Source organism: Chlorocebus sabaeus, chromosome 16, assembly GCF_047675955.1.
Source record: "Chlorocebus sabaeus isolate Y175 chromosome 16, mChlSab1.0.hap1, whole genome shotgun sequence".
NCBI lineage: Eukaryota > Metazoa > Chordata > Mammalia > Primates > Cercopithecidae > Chlorocebus > Chlorocebus sabaeus.
The window spans coordinates 17,532,433-17,558,419 of record NC_132919.1 but is presented as its reverse complement, the minus strand read 5'-3'; the positions used below and the strand labels follow the sequence as shown (position 1 = coordinate 17,558,419).

The 25,987-nt window shown below is 53.3% G+C and overlaps 1 protein-coding gene and 1 non-coding gene across 5 annotated transcripts in view; one reads left to right on the top strand and one right to left on the bottom strand.

Annotated features, from left to right (window-relative positions):
- The first annotated feature begins 1,041 nt into the window (after positions 1–1,041).
- Positions 1,042–25,987, top strand: part of PEMT (phosphatidylethanolamine N-methyltransferase) — an 86,492-nt gene continuing 61,546 nt past the window's right edge. Inside the window, exons 1-2 of one of the 4 annotated variants that reach the window (XM_008010531.3) lie at positions 1,042–1,279; positions 16,186–16,293. In XM_008010531.3, coding sequence (XP_008008722.1) covers positions 1,184–1,279; positions 16,186–16,293 — 204 coding nt within the window. In that variant the 5' untranslated portion in view covers positions 1,042–1,183. Of the gene's footprint in view, positions 1,280–12,015; positions 12,032–16,185; positions 16,294–25,987 lie in introns of those variants that run through there. The other 3 variants (XM_008010535.3, XM_008010532.3, XM_037987272.2) reach the window with 3 other exon arrangements.
- LOC119620403 (U6 spliceosomal RNA) lies at positions 14,182–14,288 on the bottom strand. Its single transcript, XR_005236931.2, has one exon. It is a non-coding gene; the product is annotated as a U6 spliceosomal RNA (small nuclear RNA).

Here is a 25,987-nt window from a genome sequence, read left to right as displayed (position 1 = left end):
GCCTCCTGAGTAGCTGGGATTACAGGTGCGCGCCACCACGCCCGGCTAATTTTTGTATTTTTAGTAGAGACGGGGTTTCACCGTGTTGGTGAGGCTGTTCTCCAACTCCCGACCTCAGGTGATCCGCCCACCTCGGCCTCCCAAAGGGTTGGGATTACAGGCGTGAGTCACTACACCCGGCCTACAAAAGGGGTTCTTTTGGGACCCAAACATCTAAACTCTTCCCTTCAATTTGCCCCCCTCCATCACTACTCCACAGCTCACCGGTCTTTTCTCTGTTCCTTAGGTACCCGTCCTGTCTCCAGGCCTTTGTACATACCATTCGTCTTCCCTTGTTTACCCTGCCCTCACACTTGGCACGTCTGGCACCTCCCCTGCATATTCTAAGCATCCTTCCCTACCATTTGATCCACCCCGTTTTTGCCATCACAGTAGTCATCCAAATTATAACTCTTTATTCACGTTTTGTCTTTTATCTCAGTCAGGAGGCAGCGAGGGTGGGGGACTCTGTGTTGTTCCCTCCAGTACCCTCAGCGCACAGACTTGTTCAGAAAATACTCGAGGGTTAATGAGAGAATGAATGAAAGAAAAAATGAGTGGAAGAGGGGTCTTTGGCAGAGCGAAAGAGCCTGGGCGCCGTGGGGGCGGGAAGCTCCAGGCAGTGCTCGTTCCGCACCGCCCCCAGAGTAAAGTGAATTTCATAAGGGGGCGAGGGGCCCTGGGAGTGTGTTACCCAGGCCAAGTCCAACTCCGCAGGGGGCTGGGCGGGAAACTACTTATAGCTACGACCCGCGGCCCCCGGCCTCTAGCCCCATCGCCGCCAGCCAAGGGCAGGGATGCCAGGTCAGTTGGAGGTTCCGGTGCAGCAGCCGGCGACCAAAGGCACCGATCGGGAGGCCGGATCCAAGGGGATTCTGCCATGTGGCTGCCTCGGAACCGGCAGGTTCTGCCGCGAAAGACACTGGGACTTGTAGTTCTCATCTCCTCTAGACGCCGTCGCGAGCTCTCAGATAAAGCGGCGCTTCGCGGTGACGGGGAACTACATTTCCCAGAAGGCCGGGATATGTTGGGGTCACCAGGAAAGCGCCCCGGCTGGCGGCACTTACTCGGCACTATAGGGCCGGTTCCGGGGGCGCGTGCCTGCAGGGGGGGCCTGCGTGGTTCCTCCTGAGGCGGCCCCCGGATGAAGAGATCTGGGGACCCGGGAGCCAAGCCTACGAGGAGCTCGGTGGCGGGCCCTGACTGCTGCGGAGGCCTCGGCAATATTGATTTTAGGCAGGTACTGACGGCACCGGACCGCCGCGGAAACGGGGAGAGGGATCTGGAAAGCCCGAGGGGCGTGAAAGCGTGCGGCGAGGGGGCGGGGCCGCCAGTTCCCAGGCAATGGAGGCGTGGCGTGGCAGGGGCGGGGCGCTGCGTGCGGGGGCGCTGCGTGCGGGAGCGCTGGCTGTTGTCTCTGTGTGTGCGTGTGCGCGCGCGTGTAAACCTCAGATTGCGTGTGTCAGAGAGGGGGGCGTTCCTGAGCTCGTCTGGTTGTGTGCCCGTGTGTGGCCCTGAGATTGTGTGAGTCTCAGAGGTTGTGCGTGTTAGTCTTTGGACTTGTGTGTGTCACACTGAAATTATGTGATGCTCTGAGAGTGTGCGGGAGAGTGAGTGTGAGTGTGTATGACCGAGGCTGTGTGTGACTGAGTGACTGAGCGTGGGCGAGGATGAAGGAGACCCATTATATGTTTGGGAGTGTGTTGTGTGGCCCCTGCTCCGTCCATCCCCCAGGGTCAGGAGGCCAGCTTTTGCCCAGAGGCAGGAGAGTGGTGGGGATCCTGCATCTCTCCCAGCCGGCCCTGAGCAGGCTGCAGACCACCGTCCAACCTATTCGGGGCCAGGATGGGTGCGACCAGCCCCAGAAGCTGGGGACCTGGCCTGCCTGCTGAGGCTGCCCTCTACAGAGTCCTAGGCCGGAGAGTGCGTGTCCTGGCATCTCCCCAGGCTCCCAATTCCAGTGGATTCCAGTTTCCAACCTCTCCTGCACTCTCCCTTCAATCAAAGCTTCCTCTTAGATCCTCCATTTACCTTTTTCATCACCCACTCTTCATGAAGCCTGTAAGGCACATCTCTTCTCCAAGCAGCTTCTAATCCAGTTCCTTCACTCCCTTCATTCCTTACTCACATGTGCATTTATTCACTCACTGATCCAGCCAGTATGATTCAGGGCCTGCTGAGGGCCTCCTGTCACTCAGAAGGTTAAGGGCACTTCTCTCACTGAGCTTTCATTCTAGGGAGGGAGACTGTAGGCCTGGAAAGCCGGAGAGTCCTCTGAAGGAGCTAACACCAGTTAGTGTTTTGAAGAGTGAATAGCTGATGGGGAGGTGGGATTGAAATCCCAAGAGAGCCTGTTGCCCTATCTGCGAGGGAGGGACCTGGGATCTGAGAGCCAAAGGGTCAGTCAGTGGGGCAAGATGCCCCAGTGGAGGGAGGCAGGTGCGAAGCCCTCCAGGAGGCGCAGGAGCAGATGGGCCGCTGGCCCTGAGGGAGCGCAGGACCGTTGGCCAGATCGGTGCTCAGCAGAGGAGAGGAAGAAGACTATGACTTTAGTAAACTGTTCATTGAATTACAACATGCAGTCAGATGAGTGATGGGTCCTACCCCTACAGCTCCTGCATTTTCACCAGGTAAACCTATATCTGATAATCCTCAGATCAAGATGGGAGGTCATGATCACCTCCAGGGGCTGCCCTCAGAAGCCACCGCATTAGAAGGGTGGGTGAGGGAGCCATGTAGAAGGGGGGCAGAATGCAAGAGGGCAGTGTCCTGTTGCAGACCCAGCTAGGGGCTGCCCCAGGGCCTGCCAGTGGGTAGGGGAGACTAACTGGGTGTGTGAGGGATGGGCTTTTCTGCTCTTTTCCTTTCTCCGTGGGGCTGTGTAGCTGGAGAGAGCTGGGGCTGGGGTTCGGGTCAGGGTGACCCTCGTTGACTAACATTCTGTTTTTCTTCTGCTGTCCTTGTTGGTGCAGTTAAGCTTCCTGTTGCCAAGGGATTTTTCTTAAAAAAAGAAGGAAAGAAAGAAACACACAACATACAACATTACGTATTTGCTTATGTGGTAGCTCTCCTCCCTCCTCAATCGACATCTCTGGTTTTAAAATATGTCAGTCCCTGGCCTGAGAGAGTTGCAAGGTTTTTCTTCACCCCGTGGGTATCTGAGCTGCAGGATCTCAGGTGCTAACCCTGTGCTGTCCAGTACAAACATCATGTACCACATGCATAATTTGAACTGTTCTAGTAGCCACGTTAAATTAGTAAGAAGAAATGGAAAATAGCAAAGACATAGAAAAAAATAGTTTTAACAATATATTTTCTTTTTTTTTTTTTTTGAGACGGAGTCTCGCTCTGTCGCCCAGGCTGGAGTGCAGTGGCCGGATCTCTGCTCACAGCAAGCTCCGCCTCCCGGGTTCACGCCATTCTCCTGCCTCAGCCTCCCGAGTAGCTGGGACTACAGGCGCCCGCCACCTCGCCCGGCTAGTTTTTTGTATTTTTTTAGTAGAGACGGGGTTTCACCGTGTTAGCCAGGATGGTCTCGATCTCCTGACCTCGTGATCCGCCCGTCTCGGCCTCCCAAAGTGCTGGGATTACAGGCTTGAGCCACCGCGCCCGGCCTATATATATTCTTGTTATCAAAATATATATCAAAAATATTTCATCCTCTGGTACTCCAAGCTTGTGGCACCACCTGTGACCAGTGGCTGCCATGTCATAACACACAGTGCTGCTCTGGGTACCATGCCCTCCACCAGCTCTTTTCTGGGCCTGCTTCAGCAGGTACAGAATCTTGCATTTGTTTTTAATTTAAAAAAAAAAAAAATCAGCTGTTGGGGCCGGGCATGGTGGCTCACACCTATAATCCCAGCACTTTGGGAGGCCGAGGCAGGCGGATCACCTGAGGTCGGGAGTTTGAGACCAGCCTGACTAACATGGAGAAATCCCGTCTCTACTAAAAATACAAAAACTTAGCCGGGCATGGTGGCGCATGCCTTTAATCCTAGCTACTCAGGAGGCTGAGGCAGGAGAATCACTTGAACCCGGTAGGTGGAGGTTGCGGTGAGCCGAGATCACGCCATTGCGCTCCAGCCAGGCCAACAAGAGCAAAACTCTGTCTCAAAACAAAAACAAACCAACCAAAAAATCAGCCGCTGGACTGAGGAGTTAGGGTGAGGGGTGTGCCCGCTGCAGCCTCATTGACTGAGGCCCTTTTGCTCCTTGTTGCCCTCCCTGCCAGGGGATGCTGGAGCCTTGCTCCTCAGCTGGGCAGCTGCCTGAAGGCAGTGGGGTGGCAGGTGGACGAGAGCAGGATCTGCGTCTTGCTGTCCACAGGCAGGGGCAGCTCCAGGATTCAGAACATGGCTCCAGTAGGGCCTAGGGGTGCGGGCACCGAGGCTGGCAGAGCACACTAAGGTCCTCAGAGCAAGGGCACATGCCCAGGTCTCAGGTCCCTTTTCCATAGAGAATCACCTGCTTACCAGAGCGGGTGAGTGATGATGTCTCCAGCTTGGTGTTGGTGTCAAGAAGAATGGGGACAGTAAGGGGGTTATGGTGAAGACCAGAATGAGATGAGGGGTGTAGAGAAGCCTTAGGAAGTGTCGAGTGCAGCCCACCTGAGGGTGGTCTTCAAGAAGGCGAAGCCCTTGTATTCAGAAGGCTGAGAGACCTGGGGCTGGGGACATAGGTCACCGTGTGTAGTATGGGCACCTGAGCAAGGCGCTGGAGGCAAAACCCTGATGCCTTTCAGAGAAAGATGTTTGCCTCTATACAAAAGGGTTTCTAAAACTTTTTTGATTGTATTACTTTAGTTGAAATAAACATTAGGCCGTTATAGTAGATGAGTTAGTCTGTAGTGTTTTCAAGGCCATACATTTTGTCTTCAGTAATTTTGGCATCAGCCAAGACAGAGCAGGGTTGAGGCTTTCCATGGCAGCTCATCGAAACCTTGGGCAAATGACAGAACCTCTTGGAGCTTGTTTCCCCCGCCTCTGTTGAGATGATACTGTTTTTCCTAATTGAGCTGTAAATATTAATTACATTGATGTTTTGAATGTTGAACCAGCTCTGGATTCCTGGGGTGATCCCTGGCTGGTCCTGATGTATTATCATTATCCTTTGTATATATTGCTGGATTTGATTTGCTCTAATTTTGGGGGGGATTTTCTTTCTTTGTCTGGTTTTATTTGATTTATTTATTTTAAGACAGAGTCTCGCTCTGTCGCTCAGGCTTGTGTTCAGGAGTGCAGTGGCGTGATATCAGCTAACTGCAACCTCTGCCTCCCGAGTTCAAGCAATTCCCCCACCTCAGCCTCCGAAGTAGCTGGGATTACAGGTGCACCCACCACCATGCTCGGATTCTTTTTTTTTTTTTTTTGTATTTTTAGTAGCAACAGGGTTTCACCATGTTGGCCAGGCTGGTCTTGAACTCCTGACCTTAAGTGATCCACCCGCCTTGGCCTCTCAAAATGCTGGGATTACAGGCGGTGAGCCACCGCACCGGCCTGGATTTTAGTGTTAGGGTAATACAGTGAGTTGGGAAGTGTTGCCTCCCTCTTTCATATTCTGGAAGAGATTGTGTGGAATTGGAATTATTTTTTTCCTTAAACGTTTGGTAGAATTCATCCAGGGAAACCATCTGGGCTCAAGGTTTTCTTTTTTTAGGTTTTTAAGCCATGAATTCAATTCCTTTAAAAGATAAAGGATTATTTCTTGAATGAATTTTAGCAGTTGTGTCTTGCAAGAATCAGTTCATTTCATCTAAGTTACTTAATTTGTGTTATTCATAGTATTCCCTTATTATCACTTTAATGTTTGCGAGGTCAGTAGAGAAGTCCCCTCTTTTATTTCTGATATTAATGTTTTGTGTCTTTTCTCTTTTTTTCTTGGTCAGCCTGGCTGGAAGTTTCTCAATTTCATCAGGAAAAAAATTTTCCCCGAAGAACCAACTTTGGGTGTGATTTTTGTTTTCTCTATTGTCTTCCTGTTTTCAATTTGATTGATTTTTGCTTATCTTTAATTTTTTTGTCCTGCCTCCTTTGGGTTTAACTTATTCCTCTTTCTCCAGTTTCCCTCCCTCCCTCCCTCCTTCCCTCCCTTCCTTCCTTGTCGGAGTCTCCCTCTGTTGCCCAGGCTGGAGTGCCGTGGTGCAATTTCGGCTCACTGTTCAACCTCCATCTCCTGGGTTCAAGTGATTCTCCTGCCTCAGCCTCCAGGGTAGCTGGGATTACAGGCACCCTCCACCACACCTGGTTAATTTTTGTATATTTGGTAGAGACGGGGTTTCACCATGTTGGCCAGGTTGGTCTCGAACTCCTGACCTCAAGTAATCTGCCTGCTTCAGCCTCACAAAGTGCTGGGATTACAGGTGTGAGCCACTACGCCCAGCTACTCTTTCTCTAATTTCCTAAGGGCAAAGCTTTATATTCCTGACCTGGGACTTTTCTTCATTCCTAATAGAAGCCCTGCCTTAGCCGCATCCCACAGGGTCTCACGTGTTCTATTCTCAGTTCAAAATGTTTCTAGATTTCCCAAGACTTCCTGTTTGGCCCTCGCGTGCATTGTTTCCACGATCGCTTTCTGTGACTGATTTCGAGTTTAATTCTGTGGTGGTTTGGGAGCATACTGTGTATGCTTTCTATTCATTTAAATTTAAGGTTTGTTTGATGGCCCCGAGTGTGATCTGCCTTGGTGGCACCAAGGAGACTGCAGGCTTTTCCCAAGGCTGCCGTGTGCTGTGGTCAGGTCCAGCCACTGGATGGCGCTGCTCAGGTCAGCTGTGTCCTCACCGATTTCCACCTGCGTCTTTCTCTCTTTCTCTCTCTCTCTCTCTTTTTCTCTTTCTCTCTCTCTCTTGTCTCTTTCTTTCTTTTCCTCATTAGACTTTTTTAATGGGTCTCAAAATTCTGTGACAAATTTTTGGTCGTTTCCATTCAAAAGTACTGATTTTAAAAACTAAAAAGTTGGCTGGGCACGGTGACTCATGCCTGTAATCCCAGCACTTTGGGAGGCCGAGACGGGCAGATCACGAGGTCGGGAGATCCAGACCATCCTGGCTAACACGGTGAAACCCCATCTCTACTAAAAATACAAAACATTAGCCGGCCTGGTGGCCCAGTGCCTGTAGTCCCAGCTACTCCGAAGGCTGAGGCAGGAGAATGGCGTGAACCCGGGAGGCGGAGCTTGCAGTGAGCCGAGATTGTGCCACCGCACTCCAGCCTGGTCGACAAAGCGAGAGACTCCAGACTCCGTCTCAAAAAACAAAACAAAACAAAAAAACTAGTAAGTTAAAACTGCCACAGGCAAAAAAGAAAACCAAAGTGGTCTACAAAACATTCTCCTTTCCTTCTGAAGGTTTTACGATGCATTGTTATCATTAACCAGTCTTTTACTACTAAATTTAAATGGCCAATTGAAACAAACAGTTCTGAGACCTTCTTCCACCACTGATTAAGACTGGGGTGTAGGTATTAGGGATAATATTCATTTAGCTTTCTGAGCTTTCTGGGCAGACTTGGTGACCTTGCCAGCTCCAGCAGCCTTCTTGTCCACTGCTTTGATTCTGTCAGTCACTGAGAGGACTGTGTAGGGTCCTAACAAGAACTATGGATTTATCTTTTCCACCCTTTAGTTCTGTCCACTTTTGCTTCATACCTCACCTCACTTCTTTTTGTTGTTGTTTTTGTTTGTTTTTGAGATGGAGTCTCACCCTGTCACCCAGGCTGGAGTGCAGTGGTGTGACCTCGGCTCACTGCAACCTGTGCCTCCCAGGTTCGTGTGATTCTCCTGCTTCAGCCTCCAGAGTAGCTGGGATTACAGGTGCCCACCACCACATCTGGCTAATTTTTGTATGTTTGGTTGAGATGGGGTTTCACCATGTTGGCCAGGCTGGTCCTGAACTCCTGACCTCAGGTGATCCACCCACCTTGGCCTCCCAAAGTGCTGGGATTCCAGGCGTGAGCCACCACACCCGGCTGCTCACCTCAGTTCTTAATCTGAAGAGTGCGCACGCCTCGCAGCGTTGTCACCAGCACTCAATGACACAGTTGTCACAGCCAGCGTCTGTCTAGCCGTGGCCCCCGCCAGGCGCTGCACTGAGTGCTGTCCTTGCACTTTCTCGTTTAATCCTCCTGGCGTCCCATGGCACCTCTACCATTCCCACCTCACAGGCTAGGAAGCGGCACTCAGTAAGGGGAGATGGCTGCCCGCCATGGCATGGGTGTCCCTGTCTCATCAGCAGTCTGTTCTGCCTCCTGCATGTCCCTTGCCAGAGCTTGGCAGCTGGTTCACTTCCGAGTGAAGGTCGGCTGGCTTATTGTTACTACTGTCTTCAAAATACAATGTGTATTCACACAGAGACACAGTAGCACCTAGCAGGTTCTGTCCTGGGCCGTGAAGGTGAAAGTAAAGAAAAGGGGGATGACCAGGCTTGGTGTCTCACACTTGTAGTTTCAGTACTTTGGGAGGAGGCCGAGGCAGGAGAATCACTTGCCCCAGGAGTCCCAGACCAAACTGGGCAATGTGGTAAGACTCCGTGTCTACAAAATTAAAAAACTTAGCCAGGTGTGGTGGCGTGCACCTGTAGTGCCAGCTACTCGGGAGGCTGAGGCAGTAGGATTGCTTGAGCCCAGGTGTTTGAGGCTGCAGTGAGCTATGATCGGGCCCCTGCACTCCAGCCTGGGAGACAGAGTGAGACCCTGTCTCCTAATAATATAATAATAATAATAATAATAATAATGATGAAAGAAAAAAGAAAATGGGGGTGAAGCCCACAACCAACAGAGGAGTGAGAAGAGGCAGCCCAGTGTGGAGGAGAGCAGGGCCTTGAGAAGCACAGTCTTACCCACGAGCCCCACGCCCACCCATGCTGGAGCTTGTGAGCCGTCAGTGCCTTTTGAGTTTGGCACCGGTCACACTTGTTAAATGAAGAATGAATGACATTTCACCCTCTTGAAAGGAGTTATGGATCCGGGGACCTGGAGCAGCTGCCATCCATTTTGTTTTACTGTGGGTTCTAGAGACCACAGTCACACTGTGACGTTCTAACTTCCGCCCCTCCCGCCATGAGATGGTCTTTGCTGCCCAGGGCTTGCCTGACCTCAGATTCCATCATTGGGGTCAGTGTTCCCTCTCTGGCTATTCCTTTAGGATTTGTGTCTTCCCAGGAGGGTCCCTCCAGAGACTGAGAGGTGAGAGGGACCTGTATTAGTTGACTTTAAGCAGACAGAGTAGAGGGGCCACCAGCCTCGGCCCTGAGTGCGCCCTGTACTTTTACATCCGGTCTCGCGTCTGTGCAGAAGGTAACCTCAGGTGGCCTGTCTCATCACCCGCATTCCACTCAAGAGAAACCTGGGCTTAGATTGATCATGGAGGCTTGCCATGGTCCCTCGTGGCGGGTGGTGAAGCTCCCAGCTCAGGCAGTGGCTGCCAAAGGCCAGAGTCCTCTGAGCCAGGTCGCCTCCTATGTGGAAAAACAGGGTCAGGGGGCTGGCTTAAAGTGAAATGGCTTTCCCTTTCCTACCAGAGAATAAACTTTTCCTTTTTTTTTTTTTGAGATGAAGTTTCGCTCTTGTTGCCCAGGCTAGAGTGCAGTGGTGTGATCTCGGCTCACTGCAACATCTGCTTCCTGGGTTCAAGCGATTCTCCTGCTTCAGCCTCCCTAGTAGCTGGGATTATAGGCGCCTGCCACCGTGTCTGGCTATTTTTGTATTTTTAGTAGAGACGGAGTTTCACCTTGTTGGCCAGGATGGTCTCGAACTCCTGACCTTCAGGTGATCTGCCTGCTTCGGCCTCCCAAAGTGCTAGGATTACAGGCGTGAGCCACCAGGCGCGGCCAGATAATAAACTTCTCTGTCTCTCTTTTTTTTTTTTGAGATGCAGTCTCGCTGTGTTGTCCAGGCTGGAGTGCAGTGGCACTATCTTGGCTCACTGCAACCTCTGCCTCCTGGGTTCAAGTGATTCTTCTGCCTCAGCCTCCCCAGTAGCTGGGACTACAGTCGCGCGTGCTAATTTTTGTATTTTTAGTAGAAACGGTTTCACCATATTGACCAGGCTGGTCTTGGACTCCTGGCCTTGTGATCCACCTGCCTTGGCCTCCCAAAGTGCTGGGATTACAGGCGTGAGCCATTGGGCCCGGCCCAGAGAATAAACTTCTTAGAGGAAAAAGGCTCTGGCACATTCATCCTTATGTCTTTGTGCCAGGCACAGGGCTCTAACCCAAAGTTGCCCCAAATAAACATTACCTGAGTCAGCTTATGGTGCCAAGGCATGAGGGCAGCTCTGGGGGCAGTGGGGGCTGCAGCGCTACAGGCAGATTCTGCAGGGATGATGGATCCTAGGAGGACCCCATCCCCTCTCCTGCAGCCCCCACCTATTCCCCTGCCCTTTGTTGTGTGTGGTGTGTGGCCTGGGATCGATGTGACTTTGCCTGTCCGGGCCTGCTGTTTGTCCATGTGTCACAATGTGACATGTTGACCCAATGCAGATCATTCCCTGACCACAGAGCGCTGCTCCTGAGAACCCTGCAGCCCTCAATGGAGTGAATTGCTGTAAGCCTCTTCCTCACCCACGCTTTGGGGTGTTAACAGCTGAGGCCATTCATCGGTGACCCGTGGGACCCGAGCTATTCCTGCAGCTCAGCGAACCTCCTGGCCGTGGTGGGTAGCTCCTCTCCTTTAGTCAGATTTCGAGGCCTCTGCAACCTGGAGCCTTGGAGGGGGTTCCATTGGAATTACTGGGTAGCAGAAAGCCGGGACCTCCGCTGTATGAAGGAAGTTGAGGCTGGGAGTGGATGGGAGACCTTCCTTTGGTGACAGGTGTGCAGGGGAGGCCATCAAGGGAGTCACTGACACCCACAGGCAGAGCCTGGATGTGGGACCCAGGACTCTCCTACTCTGCTCACGTCTGATGATCTGGATGTGGTTCTTTTTTTTTGCCAACCCAGTTTCAGGAGGGAGGTCCACCCTCCTGAGGGGGGTTTTGGAAATGACAGCTATCAGGAAGGGACCTTCATGTCTCTGAGTGGGGATCCGGGAGCTGGGAGGGGCTTCCCTCTGCTGCCTAGAATTCCACTCTGAACCATTAGTCATTCTTTCCAGTGAAGCAGGCGCTTCTCCGGGCAACACAAATCCTCCTCAAGGTGACTGAAGTGACCGGATGGACACCGCCACCCTCCTGAGACAGGCTGACCTGAGGCCACTGGGATCTGGCTACAGGAGGGAGAGGGGAGAGGGGGTGGACATGTTCCAGCTCTGACCAGTTCAGCCCTAATTGGGAGACCCAGGTGGATGTCAGCTGCTGCTGGGTTCCCTCAGTGTTAGTTGCTTGATCGTTCAGTGCCTCAGTTTCCCTCCTTCATCTTGGCTCCCACAAAAGGTGAAAAAAGCGTATTTCTTGCTCACTTTCCCAGTCTCCTTGGGTTTCAAGACCCAGAAGCACTCACTTTTACCCTTGTCCTTTTTTATGGGGCTTTCTGTCCGGTAGGGCTGGCCTTGCTCAGGCTGGCTCTGCTCCTCACTGTCTGCAGTCTGGAGGCTTTGCTCTTTTATCTGCCAAGTAGGCTAACAACAGGGCTTTACTTTTAGGGTGGTTGAGAGGATGGCCAGAGATAGGTGTGCGCTCACTGCCAGGTGCTGTGTTTTCTTAGACCCCCTAGAGTGAGGACCTCCTTAGTGGAGCTCAGCATTTGGTGACTAACGTTGAGTTGAATTCCTTATGAGAGGCAGCATTTCACCCAGGGCCCAGCGGGGAAGCAGTAGGGAGATCATTTACACTCAGGAAGATGCACCTCTCTTAGGTGTAGAGTTGAAGAGGTGCCAGTGATACGGAAAGTGTTTTTCCTGGCCCTGGAAAATGCCCTGTGTCCCTTCCTGGCCCGAGGCTCAGTGTGCCTAGGCCTTTCCTGCTTTCCCCTTTCCCCTAGCTGAGCGAGGCTCTGCTCTGTGACTCACACTCTGCCCTTTCTCCTCTTTGGCTTGGCTAACAGCGTGTTGGTCCATAGGTAAGGGTCCATGGGGAGGGCTCTGGGGGAAGTCCAAAGCCAGAAGGCCACTGAGGTCCTTCGCTGTGCCCTGGGGAGCAACCGGCAAAGCCAGGGTTGGGGGAGGGCGTGTATTAGGTGGTTGTGTAAGAGGTGGAATAACAGATGGGCCACGGGAGCATTGGTAATGGGAATGAGACAAGGGAGGGGTGGGGTGAGGCCAGGTTTTGGCTGGGGGCTGAATGGGGAATGGGGAGCGGGTGGGATGGGTGAAAACTGGCCGCTGGCACACTCATAGGGTCTGCCGTGCACGTGCAGGGAGATAACTCACTCTAGGTGCACTTCATAAGTGCCAGGCATGACCAAAGCCAGCTTTCCACCCTCCCCCACCAGGCTGTCAAGGGACAGGGCCTTGGAATCGGTTGTGTTTTTTTTTTTTTTTCTTTTGAGACAGAGTCTTGTTCTGTCACCCAGGCTGGAGTGCAGTGGTATGATCTTGGCTCAACTGCAACATCTGCCTCCTGGGTTCAAGCCGTTCTTCTGCCTCAGCCTCCTGAGTAGCTGGGACTACAGGCGTGCGCCACCATGCCTGGCTAATTTTTGTGTTTTTAGTAGAGACGAAGTTTCACCACATTGGCCAGGCTGGTCTCAAACTCCTGACCTTGTGATCTGCCTGCTTGGCCTCCCAAAGTGCTGGGATGGACTGGAGGTGCTTAATAGATGTTATCATCATACTGAAGATAAGGCCCGGCCTCAGGTTAAGTCCCAGGTTCTAGAAGCTTTGGGACTGCACCAGAGACCTTCCCTCCCCTCCCTTCCCCTCCCTTCAGGCCAGGGCAGCCTGCTCTGAGCCTCATCCAGTTGTCCTTCATGAGTAGCCAGTGCCTGCTCTGGGGAGTGTGGGGCTTGGCTCACAGCCCCAGGCGTTTGGAGGCACCTGCTGGAGTGCCAGGCCTTGTTGGCTGCAGGTGCTGGGCAGGCACTGTGTGGTGCCCAGAGGCTGTGGCCACAGCTAGGCAAGTGGTGCTTCCCTAGTTCCTCCTTCCCGCCATTTGTGGAGTGGCTTTTCTTAGTCATTCGCTTATTGATGCCCATGCCTGCTGCCGTGGCCACTCACCCACTCAGCTGTTCTCTCCAGATTCCAGTAGCAGTGCACCTTTGGTCCCATGTTGGCTACATTCATCCCTCAGGACGGGTCTGCATTGGAGCATTTTGTTTGTTTGTTGGTTTTGAGATGAAGTGTTGCTCTGTCACCAAGTGAAGTGCAGTGGCGCATCTTGGCTCACTGCAACCTCCAGCTCAGTGCAACCCCTACCTCCCGGGTTCAAGTGATTCTTCTGCCTCAGCCTCCCGAGTAGCTGGGATTACAGGTATGCACAACCACGCCTGGCTAATTTTTTAATTTTTAGTAGAGAGGGGGTTTCACTATGTTGGCCAGGCTGGTCTTGAACTCCTGACCTCAAGTGATCCACCCACCTCGGCCTCTCAAAGTTCTGGGATTATAGGCGTGAGCCATTGCGCCTGGCCTAGAGCGTTTAATATCTGCTTAGCTCTGCCCTTGGCCCTGTAGTGAGATGAATGTTTGTACCTCAGGGATGCAGGCTGATCAGGTGGAGAGGCCACACATGGGAAGGGTGGCAGGCCATAGCGGAAGATGGCTTTGTACTGATAGACGTCTGAGGGACATCCCATGGTCACACCCTGCAAGTGGCCTGGTAGCAGGCAGAGTTATGTCAGGAGACTGTCGTTTGGGGAAGCAAGGATTGGAGTGGAGGCTGTGCTTGCCCCCCAGGGCTGGCTGACCCTGGGCAGAAGCACCATCTCCTCCCCACCCCTTCCCCAAAATGTGGGAGATCAAAGTGTTCTTTGAAGGAATTTACTGTATTTCCAAATGCAATAGAACAAAACACACCATTATGGGAAATATCACAGCTGTGATGGACTTTATACTTTTTAAAAAACTTTTTTGTTTTTAATTTTTTTAAAAGATTTTTATTATTATACTTTAAGTTCTGGGGTACATGTGCAGAACGTGGAGGTTTGTTACATAGGTATACATGTGCCATGGTGGTTTGCTGCACCCGTCAACCCATCATCTACATTAGGTATTTCTCCTAATGCTATCCCTCCCCTAGCCCCCCACCCCCGACAGGCCCTGGTGTGATGTTCCCCTCCTTGTGGAATGCTTCATGAATTTGTGTGTCATCCTTGTGCAGGGGCCATACTAATCTTCTCTGTATCATTCCGATTTTAGTATATGTGCTGCTGAAGCAAGCACAACTTTACACTTATTTTATAATTTAGTATTTAAAAAAAATTTTGAGTTGCATGTGGAGAGACACCGTAATATTTTTCAGTGCATTTTAGAAAGTTTTTTATTTTAATTAATTAATTTATTTATTTATTTATTTTGAGACCAGGTCTTGCTCTGTCGCCCAGGCTGGAGTGCAGTGGCACCATCTCAGCCCACTGCAAGCTCCACCTCGCGAGTTCACGCCATTCTCCTGCCTCAGCCTCTGGAGTAGCTGGGGCTACAGGCGCCTGCCACCACGCCCGGGTAATTTTTTGTATTTTTAGTAGAGACGGGGGTTTCACTGTGTTAACCAGGATGGTCTCGGTCTCCTGACCTCGTGATCCACCCGCCTCGGCCTCCCAAAGTGCAGGGATTACAGGCGTGAGCCACCGAGCCCGGCCTATTTGTTTTTTAATTAACTAATTAATTTTTTTTTTTTTTTGAGACGGAGTCTCGCTCTGTCGCCCGGGCTGGAGTGCAGTGGCCGGATCTCAGCTCACTGCAAGCTCCGCCTCCCGGGTTCACGCCATTCTCCTGCCTCAGCCTCCCGAGTAGCTGGGACTACAGGCACCCGCCACCTCGCCCGGCTAGTTTTTTGTATTTTTTAGTAGAGACAGGGTTTCACCGTGTTCGCCAGGATGGTCTCGATCTCCTGACCTCGTGATCCACCCGTCTCAGCCTCCCAAAGTGCTGGGATTACAGGCTTGAGCCACCGCGCCCGGCCTAATTAATTTTTTTTTGAGACAACGTTGCCCAGGCTGGAGTGCAAGTGGCCCGATCACAGCTCACTGCAGCCTCAAACCCCTGGGCTCAAGCGATCCTCTTGCCTTGGCCTCCCAAGCAATTGGAAGTGCATCCAGCTAGTTTTTACATTTTTGTAGAGACAGGGTCTCACTGTGTTGCCTAGACTGGTCTCAAACTCCTGGCCTCAAGTGTTCTCCCACCTTGGCCTCCCAAAGTGAGCCCAGGAGTTCAAGGTTGCAGTGAGCTATGAACGTGCCACTGCACTCCAGCCTGGGCGACAGAGGGAGACTCTGTCTCTAAAAAAAAAAAAAAAAAAAAAAAAAAATTAAAACTGAATATTTGGTAGTATATTTTGTGTTGTTTTCTAGAAATTTCTGTCTAGGCACTGAATTGTGCAGCCTGCTCTACTACTTGATGGTGGGTTTGAGAACGTTCCACAGTGCTGTGTGTAGACCTAGTGCTTTTAACTGCTGTAGTTTAGCTGGGAATGGGCTGTGGGTTTTTTCATTTCTTTGGTCGCTGGACACCTCAGCTGTTTGTCATTGTTCCTGATGTTTTCATGCAAACTGATAGGGAGGGGGGCAGTGTCCACGTGGCCCCTGTATGCGAGCGGGGTGGCTGGGGCGTGGGTGCACACTTTTTCAGTTTACCTTGCGCCAAGATTTCGTGTGCACTCAAGATTGTCCCCTGTCAAGTGTGGGTGAGGAGAGGCGCACCGCTATTGTTTTAATTTGCTTTTACCTGATTCCTAGTGAGGTTGAGCATCTCTTCACATTTATTTCAGCTGCTTGGATTTTCTCTGGGGCCTCTGAGAACCCTCATCCCGGAGGGTCTCCGTCACACCACGGTTGGTGTCACCTCCCTTCAGGGCACCAGCCACCCCTCTTCAGAGGTGCTGATTTCCTCATCTGGTGTCCAGGCACACTTCTGTGGCCGCCCTCCCAGGGCATGACACAGCTCATTAGGTTTCAGATTTTTATCTTCCCTTTTATGAGACTACACTGTAGTAACCTTTGCTGGACTTGGATGTTCCCAGGCCTCCCGGCGTGTTCCCAGAGGGTAACTTTGTCTCTGACTCCTGGGGGCTCACAGGCCCTGCTGTGTCTGAGCGGTGCTGATGCTGGCTCTGTCCCTGCAGGCAGACCTCTGCGTTATGACCTGGCTGCTGGGCTACGTGGACCCCCTGGATCCCAGCTTTGTGGCTGCCGTCCTCACCATCGCCTTCAATCCACTCTACTGGAATGTGGTAAGTGATATGCCTGACACTGTCCAGACGGGAGTATCCCATTGCTGGCTGAGCCCCACATGCAGGGGATCGCGGCGGTCCCCCAGCAGACAGCTCTGCTCTTCCCTCCCGTGTCTGTCACTGGCTGGTGTGGAGTACTAGGCGCTTCCTGCCCTCTCACCTTGGGGGTCCAGCAGCCATTGGGCTGCCCAGGGTGGTGTCAGGATGGTCCAGGACTGCAGGGGTGGCCCTCCTAGCCTCACAAAAGCCTGCAGGAGAACGCTGCCCCACAGTGGGGCTGCCATTGGTCACATGTGCCCGGCAATCTGGTGGCCGCCTCATGCATGAAGTGGGTTGTCCAGGAAGTAGGGGCTCTCTTCCCTGTCTGCCATGTCACACGGTAAAGCCACTTGCTTGTGAATCCCCCACCCCTCATGTGTTCCATAAACATGGTTACTTTTCCCACATGAGGCTTCCTGCAAAACAGCCTGCACATTCAGGACCCAGGTGAGCTGGGTAGCAGGAGCAAGCCGACATGAGTTGAAAACAAGCAGCCAGTGTGGCACTAGCTCCTGATGGGTGCCAGGGGATGTTTGGGTGCCTGGGCACCAGCACCGAGGGGTGGGTGGACTGCATGGGAAGTGGGCTCTGGGCCCTTTCAGGAAAGTGTGGGAGGGGAGGGCCGTCAGCAACTTCTTCAGCCTTTCTTAGATTACCCCCCAGACTGTGGGGTGAAGCTCTTGGCGTTCCTGGCCTGCTCTCCCAAGGCTGTCTCTGGCGGGTGCTTCTGGGCTGCTTCCCGGGGATCCTGCTGGGGGAGTGGGTGGTCCCGGGGCTCAGCGGGGGTTGGGCTTGCTGATGCAGAGCCCTGAGCACCCTGTGATCACCCCTGAGGCTAATCTGCAGAGTAAGGCCAAGATCAGCGTCAGCAGCACATTGTTCCAGACAGTTTTCATTTAAGGTGAGCCCTTGATCCCAGGGTAGAACAGGACATGTTTTTCATTTAGTTTATGACTTGAGATTTTTCTCCATCTGGTGAGAGAAGTGGGTGGGGGCCGGCCTGCTCATGTCAAAGACAGTACATTCCAAAGAATGCCCTGTCCCTGCTGTCCTGAACATGCCGGACACGCTCCGAGGATGGATGCCCTGGCGGCTCACAGAGGAGGGGCTTCAAGGGGAGGTTCAGAGGTAGGACTGAGACTGGCGAGCTTGGTGCAGCCAAACACAGGCCTCCTGGACACCCCTTTCTTCTGAAAAGCCTTGGCTGGGCTGGGGAGCACCTGTACTCTCAGCCACATCGTCCCTAGCTGGCCCCAACCTCCTGACATGGGCCTCTGTAGCCAGGGCTGCAGCCGCGGTGCCTGGCCGTCCTGGCATTCCCGCCCACTGCCTGGCCTGCATGCTTCCCCTCTCCTTTCACCTTTGCATGCACCCAGCATGCCAGAGATATGAGGTGGTGAAGAGTGAAGAGGGTGTTTGGAGGCTGAAAAATGGTCCTGCAAAGACGTCCGCATCCTGTGAAGGTCTCTTATATGGTGCACACACAAGGGTCTTTGCAGATGTGATGAAGTCAAGGAGCTTGAGCTGGGGAGATGGCCCTGAGTTACCCAGCTGGGCCCTAAGTGCCATTGTGTGTGTCCTTTTAACAATGGGGTGGCACAGGGACATTGACTCACAGGAGTGTCTCGTCACCATGAAGGCAGAGGCTGGAGTGACCAAGCCACTAGCCAAGGCAGGCCAGGCCCACCAGAAGCTGGAAGAAGCAAAAAATGGAGTCTGCCCCGGAGCCTCTGGTGGAAGCACAGCCCAGCCGACACCTTGATTTTGGCCCAGTGGTAACTGATTGGGGATTGCTGTTGTTTTCAGCCGTAAGTTGGTGGTCATTTGTTACAGCAGCCACAGGAAGCGAGGCCGGGGTATTTAAAAAGCCAAAGACCCCTGCTAGAAGATGTTGTGGGCCTAAGCCTTGGGGTGTTGGGTGTGCCGTGCTCTTTCCTGTCTACATTCCTTCTCCACAGCTGGAGGAGGTCCCTGCCCTCTGGCTTCCTGCAGGCCTGACATTGACCCGCAGTCATTAAGGTACACGTGGGTCTCCCAGCACCGGGGGCTTGGCCGGCCGAATGCATAGCGGGTCCTGAGGACACTTTTATTTATGCACAAGCCCCCTCAGGTCACTTCCTGCTGGCCCAGCCAACAGTGTGTTTTTGTGCAGTTCGTTGTGAAGGTTCGCAGTGGCTCATGAATGGCAGAGTGGTTAAGATACAGTAAGATTTGGCTGGGTGCGGTGGCTCACGCCTGTAATCCCAGCACTTTGGGAGGCTGAAGTGGGTGGATCACCTGAGGTCAGGAGTTTGAGACCAGCCTGGCCAACCTGGTGAAACCCTGTCTCTACTAAAAATACAAAAATTTAGCTGGATGTGGTGGGGCATGCCTGTATTCCCAGCTACTCGGGAGGCTGAGTGAGGCAGGAGAATCGCTTGAACCCAGGAGGCAGAGGTTGCAGTGAGCCGAGATTGTGCCACTACACTCCAGCCTGGGTGACAAAGGGAGACTTTGTCTCAAAAAATAAAAATAAAAATAAAAATAAAAAAAGATGCAGTAAGATTTGGAAGACAGACAGCATGTGTCTGTGTGTTTGGCATACGGTTTTTTGTTTTTTGTTTTTTTGGTCATAAACTTTTGATTAGCCTCATTTTGAGAGAAAGTTTTTCACTGGAACAGTTTGTGGTCATTAGTGGGAGTGGGAGCGAGCTCTTCAAAGTGGTTTCTGAAGGAGAAAAGTTACAGAAACAAGTTACAGAAACATGTTGCTGTTCAGTGGGCTGCTGCCCGGGAGAATATCCGGACGGCATCTGGAGTGGGATGACGAGGCCCAGCTCCTGGATGCCAGAAGCCCGATGGGCAGATCAGTTGAGTCAAGGAGTTCAAGACCATCCTGAGGAACATGGCAAAACCCTGCCTTTACAAAAAATACAAAAATTAGCCGTGTGTGGTGGTGTGCACCTGTAGTCCCAGCTACTGGGTTGGCTGAGGTAGCAGAATCACTTTAACCTGGGAGGTCGAGGCTGCAGTGAGCTGTGATCACACTACTGCACTCCGGCCTGGGTGACAGAGTGAGACCCTGTCTTAAAAAACAAAAACAAAAACAGGCCAGCAGGCCATAACCAGGGAAGCACTTAAATTACTTAATAGTTATCAGTGCAGTTGTCCCTGGGTATCCACAGGGGATTGGTTCCAGTTCCCCATAGATACCAAAATCGGCAGATGCTCAGGTCTCTGATGGAAAACAATGTTGTATTCGAGTGTAACCTCTGCCCACCCTCCCATATACTGTACATCATCTCTAGATTACTTATACCTAATACAGGGTACATGCTAGGTAGTTATACTGTATTTTTTTTGTTACTAATTTTTGTTTTTATTTTTTTCTGAATTTTTCTTTCTTTCTTTCTTTCTTTTTTTTTCTTTTGGAGATGGCGTCTCACTCCGTCGCCCAGGCTGGAGTGCAGTGGCGTGATCTTGGCTTACTGCAACCTCTGCCTCTCGGGTTCAAGCGATTCCCCTGCCTCAGCCTCCCAGGTAGCTGGGATTACAGGCGCCCACCACCACGCCCAGCTAATTTTTTTGTAATTTTAGTAGAGATGGTGTTTCACCATCTTGGCCAGGCTGGTCTTAAACTCCTGACCTCGTGATCCACCTGACTCAGCCTCCCAAAGAGCTGGGATTATAGGCATGAGCCACTGCACCCAGCATTTTTTTTCTTTTCTTTTCTTTTCTTTTTTTTTTTTTTTTGAGACAGAGTCTTGCTCTGTTGCCCAGGCTGGAGTGCAGTGGCACGATCTCAGCTCACTGCAACCTCCACCTCCCAGGTTCAAGTGATTCTCCTGCCTCAACCTCCTGAGTAGCTGGGATTACAGGCACGCACCACTGTGCCTGACTAATTTTTATATTTTTAGTACAGATGGGGTTTCACCATGTTGACCAGGCTGGTCTCGAACTCCTGACCTCAGGTGATCTGCCCGCGTTGGCCTCCCAAAGTGCTGGGATTACAGGTGTGAGCCACTGCGCCTGGCCCCTGAATATTTTTATCCTCAGTTGCTGCAGAGGGCTGGCTGGTGGTGGCAGGACTCATGCTCAGGTGTTGTGCCCAGTGCATTTCATGCAGTATTTCAATGAATCTTCACAGCAAATGCTGTTAATATCCCCTTTGGAGACTGAAGCTTGAAGAGGTTCATTCATACATTCTTCAAATGTTTATTGAGCATCTACTATGTGCTGGGCGCCATCCCCGCCCCTGGCCCTCACGCAGCGGCTTCAGTGGTGAATGAATGTATAGCACTGCCAGTGACACAGCAGGCAAGGGGAGGGACAGATGGGGGTGGTGGTCAGGGAAGGCCTCTCTGATGGGTGTCCTTTGACCAGAAACCTGATTCTCATGCAGGAGGGCCCTCAGGTGTCGGGGGAAGAGCATTCTAGTCAGGAAAACACAAGTGCAAAAGTCCTGGGGCACTCTGAGTGTCCTCAGAGGTTTTAAGGAACAACTGCTGCTGGAGCCAGACAGGAGGAGAATGGAGGAGCAGGACAGAGAGGTGACTGGGGACGGTGGTGCAGGCCTTGCGAGCCATGGGAAGACATTCCACGGACTCTGAGCTGGAAGCCATTGCAGAGGTGGCATGATCTGAGTCAGAGTTTCAAGGCCACTGCACCAAGGACAGACGAAAAGAGGTGAAAGTGGAGCTGAGAGGCCAGTAGGCCCCAGATGGCAGCTTGACTATGCTGGGACTGGCGGAGGTGGGAGGAGTGGTCAGGGAGAGCCGAGAGAGGTGGCTTGGCCAGCCTGTGGTTGGTCCTGAGTGACCCGTGGGAAGCAAGGCCGTTGGCTGCCCTGGGGCAACCGTGGGAGGAGAGGCTTGTGGAGGAAGAGCTCAGTTTTGCCTGTGTCAGACACAGATGTCCTTGGGCTCCAGACTGTGTGTGAAGGCCAGGCATGGTGGCTCACGCCTGTAATCCCAGCACTTTGGGAGGTCAAGGCAGGTGGATCGCTTGAGCCCAGGAGTTCGAAACCTGCCTGGGCAACATGGTGAAATGTTATCTCTGTAAAAATACAAAATTCAGCCAGGTGTGGTGGTGAGCACCAGCTACTTGGAAGGCTGAGCTGGGAGGGCCACTTGAGCCCTGGGGTCGAGGCTACTATGAGTTGTGCTCAAGCCACTGAACTCCAGTTTGGGTGGCAGAGTGAGACCCTGTCTCAAAACAAAACAAAACAAAACAGACTGTGTGTGAGTCTGGACTCCTGGGGAGCTGGGGGCACTGGAGAGGGGCCTTGGCCCCAGGCCCACTGTGTGCCTTTCTGGGCTGTGGCTCTAGGGAGTGTTTTCCCAGTGTTGGGCTGGGGTGCTGCCCGCTCCTGCTCATCAGCACCCACCCCGTCCCTCCCCTCTTCCCTTCCAGGCTTCCTAGGTGAGCCACCTGCTCCCACCCCTCCCTCCATGTGGCCAGCTGGCATCTCCTCCACTCTGTTGGAACATTTCTTCCCAAGGCCTCCTCCTCCTCTTCCTTGTTCAGACCAAGGGAGGCTTTCCCGGCCTTCTCTTTCTGGGGGAATTCACACTGCGGACCCTCACTCTTCCTGGAGACTGGCCTTCCTGCGTGCCACAATGCTTTTCTGGCTTTCTTCCTGCTGTTTTCTGTGAATTCTGCTTCCTCCGCCTGATGTTCATTTGTTCAGCGAATAGTCACTGAGAACCCGCCATGCACCAGGCACTGTGTGCGTCCTCAGAGAGTGAATGAGCTCTGTCCTTCCAGAGCACAGATACGTTTGTAATGAATGCTGTGATAAGGCCTCAGGAAACAAAGATCGAGATGCTGCAGAGGGACCGATAGGCTTTTCCCTCTGTTGTCTGGGTCTCAGTCTGTGGCCCGGACTCCTCAGGGCTCCAGGACCTTGGGTCCAGGCACTGTGGCCCTGCCTAGGAGTCTCCAGTCTCCAAAGGGAGCCCCTGCCAGGACCTCCCTGATGTTCTGTTCCTTCTCTATCGCTCCAGATGCCAGGGCAGTGGTCCAAGGACCAGCATGGACTCCCTCTTCTCACCTGCCCCCGGGTCTGTACCCTTGCGGACTCCACCTGGCTTCACGCCCTCGCCCCCGCCAGATCACCAGCAGCAGCTGCTTGCAGCCAGTCTCCCCACTGCTTCTCTCTAGCCCCCGCTGAGAGCCATGCTCAGAGGTCTCCAGGTCTTCCAGGAAGTGGAGCATTTCCCCTGACCCGGGAGGCCATTCTGGCAGGCATCCTCCCACCTGCATCCTCAGTCATCCCAGGACTTGGGCCTTCCTAGGTGATCTGGCCTCTCTTGTGCAAGGCTGCCCACAGACCTTTGCTACCACAGCCTGGAGTGGTCCTTGTCAGGTGTTCCTTTCCAGGTGACCTTGCCCTCTCTGGTTCAGGGTTGCTGACATTTGGGGCCATCCCGGGCACTATAGGTGTCCAGCAATGTCCCCGGCCTCTGCCCACTAGATGTCAGTAGTACCCCAAGTCCAGGCCATCTGAGCGGTTTCCAGACATTGCCTGATGTCCCTTGAGGGGCATGGCTGCCTGGGCGGTCTGAGTGCCCACCTCTCAGCACAGACTGCCATACCTACTGTCACTGTTTGTCCCTCACTGTCCTCTTAGTGAGAGCATCCCAGGAGCATTCTAAGAGAGTCGAAACGGAGCCTGCTCTGCTCCTGCATTGCCAGCCCTTGCATGTGCAGTGCTCTGGGTGGCAGCTGCTGCCTGACCTTCTGCATCAGGGAGGGCAGGGCACCTGTTGTAGTTCAGTGCCTGTGCCCAGCACCATGCCTGTCAGAAATGGATGTCCAGGCAGTGTTTATTGGCTTCGTGAGCATGGACTGCCCATTGACTGGTTTTCTGCGGTGGCACCTGGTGGACAAGGCGAGGCTCCATTGTGCCAGGTTCTCTGCACACCCCGACTTTGTGAAATAAAGCACCGCAGGGAGGTAAAGCGCAGCAGTTGTTTGTAGCAGGCTCAGCGATTCCTGGCATCCCAGTGAAGATAAGATAGGCAGCCTGTGCCACTCCAGCTCCTGGAGTCCCCCTGCCTTGCCCTGCCCTGCCCTGCCCTGTGTCATCCCGAGGGAGCCAGCACGGGAGGCACAGCAGCCGCCTTGAGCACTGTTATTTACAAGAGCGAAGTGTGTACATGCTTTGGTATTGTAACTTTATGGAAGACCAGTTGCATGTAACCAACATCAAAGCTACTGGAGACATAGCAAGTTGGGACCCTATTTCCCACCTAGAAGGATTTCTAGGCAGAGTTGCCTGTGTCTGACTTCCCTTCGTCACTGGGACCCCGTGAACCTGAAGGGGAGCTGTAAGGAATCCTGCCAGGACGGCAGATGCACACAGAGTCACGCTGGTTTCCTCCAGCCTTGGGAAGGTGCTTCCTGGTGCCTTTGTTTGTTCCCTTCCAAGCCCTGCGTGGCCACCCTGCTTTCTGCTCTCCCTGGGTGCCCGGCTCTCATGTGCAGGTCTTTGCTTGGGGACACCCAGCTCCGTCCTCAAGGTCAGTGTGCAGCCCCTCCCCTCCGAGGCCCCTCTCTCCCACAGTGTACCCTGCCCAAGACGTCTCGCTCTGAGGGTGGGGTTTCCATCGGGCCAGGGGCAGCGTGTGCCCCAGGGAGGGAAGGCATTTGACAGGTCAGCTGCAGACAGGCGTTCCGACACTCACTGTCAACCAGACCAAAGCCCCGGCCCTCGGCCCTGCGGAGGATACTGATAGAGGGGCAGCAGGCTTTATGTCTGTATCAGGAAGCTGACTGTCCCTCTGGCCGGGGACTTTCCTGCTTTTAGCCTGAGAGTCCCTTTCCCTGGAACCCAAGCCAGTCCTGGGCAGACCAGGACAGCTGGCCACTCTGGTCTGGAGAGTTCGTTTGGGAAGAGGCAGCTTTTCCTTTCTGGGAGGTGAGAGTCCGCTTGCTGCGCTGGGCCACTGGCTGGGCCTGAGGTTTCCAGGGCCTGGATGTGTAACCTGCTTGCTGGTACCGGCAGCAGCTGCACCCCAGGGTGGCCAGACGGTAGGTGGCGCTGTGGGCAAGGTGAGGTGTGCTTCTCCTGGCTCCTGTGAGGAGGAGGTGACAGCCAGGAGGAGGAGGAAAAGGTGTGGGTGCTCCTGCCTCACCTCAGTCACCTCCTCACCTGCAGCTCCCTCACCTGCCTACCAACCCTTAGTGTGTGTTTACTGCTGCTGCTGCCTCAGTTTCCATTTTCAGATCCCCAGCCAGCGGTCTGTGGCTCATTTCTGAGTGCCCCAGGGGATCCCTCCAGGTTCTGGGAAAGCCAGCCTTGTAGGTGCTGTGGGATCAGCCCAGGCCCCGTGTCCTTGTCACTCACATCCCCTCCCTGGGCATCAGTTTCTCGGTCTGTAAAGTGAGGACACTCAGCTGAGGCCCCATCCAGCTCTGAAATGCTGCAGTCCCCTCGCTTTACCAAGTCCTGGCTCTGGGGCGGCTCTGTGCTGGGACAGGACCCTGCCCTCCTGGGCTGGCGCTTGGTTAGCAAGGTCAGATTGGACATTAGATGTGATGTAGGAAAATCAGCATTTGGTTAATAAGAAAGCTCACAACTTATTAACCAAGGAGTTACAGGAGAGAGCATAACCGGGTAACGCATGGGGAGACAGGGTCGTGGCAACTGGAGGAGGTGACAGTGGGCCATAGGCAGGGCAGTAGTTGGCCTACGTGGGCTTTTGGAGGAGTCACAGGGGCAAGGTGGGCAGGAGTCGAGGAAGCCAAGGAAAGGGATATGAGGGTAGACAGAAGGTGGACTACAGGTGGGCCTGGGGCTTGTGACGGAGGACGCCAAATGCTTACCTGCGATCTGGACTGTCTGCACAAGTATGGTGGCGTGTGTGTGTGTGTATGTGTGAGTGTGTGCGCGTGTGTGTGTGTGTGTGTGTGTCGGAAGTTAGGATGGGGGCATGAGCCAAATTGTCTGAGACCCTTGCTTCCATCTGGCTCAGAAATCTGGCTCCCAGGCCATGGCCGCATATCCAATGGGCTCCAAGCCAGTGTTTCTGGACCAGAAAGCATCGTCCTCTGCCAGGGCCGCTTGCACTTGCGGGAAGGCTGAGCTGAGCTGGGCTTACTGGTGGAGCCTGTGGCACAAGAAGGATTTTTCTTTGAGCAGAGCCAGCTGGCTCATCAGGCCTGACTGAGACCTTGGCTTTAGGAGCACAGGGCTCTTGTCTCTTCAGACCAGTGTCACCTCAGATACCGTGGCCCTCCCAGCTCTCCCCCGCTCCTGTCTGGGCTGTGCTCACAGCTGGACTCCTGCAGAACAAATGGCAGGTCTAGCTTCAGCTCCACGGCTGGGGACAGTCAGTTCCTTGTCCCCAGCACCCACGCTCACTCCCCTGCCCCCTTGATGTTTGGTCTCAAGTGCAAGCCGTTCCATGGCACATGAGTGTGGGATCTTTCAGAGCTAGGCAGTGGATGTGGGCTTTTAGCTGGAAACAGCCCTGCTGCCCCTGGGGCACCGCCTGCCTCTGAATGGCAGCTGAGCCGGGCAGCAGCATTGCTCTGTGGGCTGCTGGCACCGGCCTGGTGGGGAGCCTCTGCCATCAGGCTAGGGCTAACTTTAGAATTGTGGTGCCTGAGCAACGTGGTGACAAAGTGTACGACAAGGTGTCTCGAACTGGGTCAGTTCACAGTCTGTGCC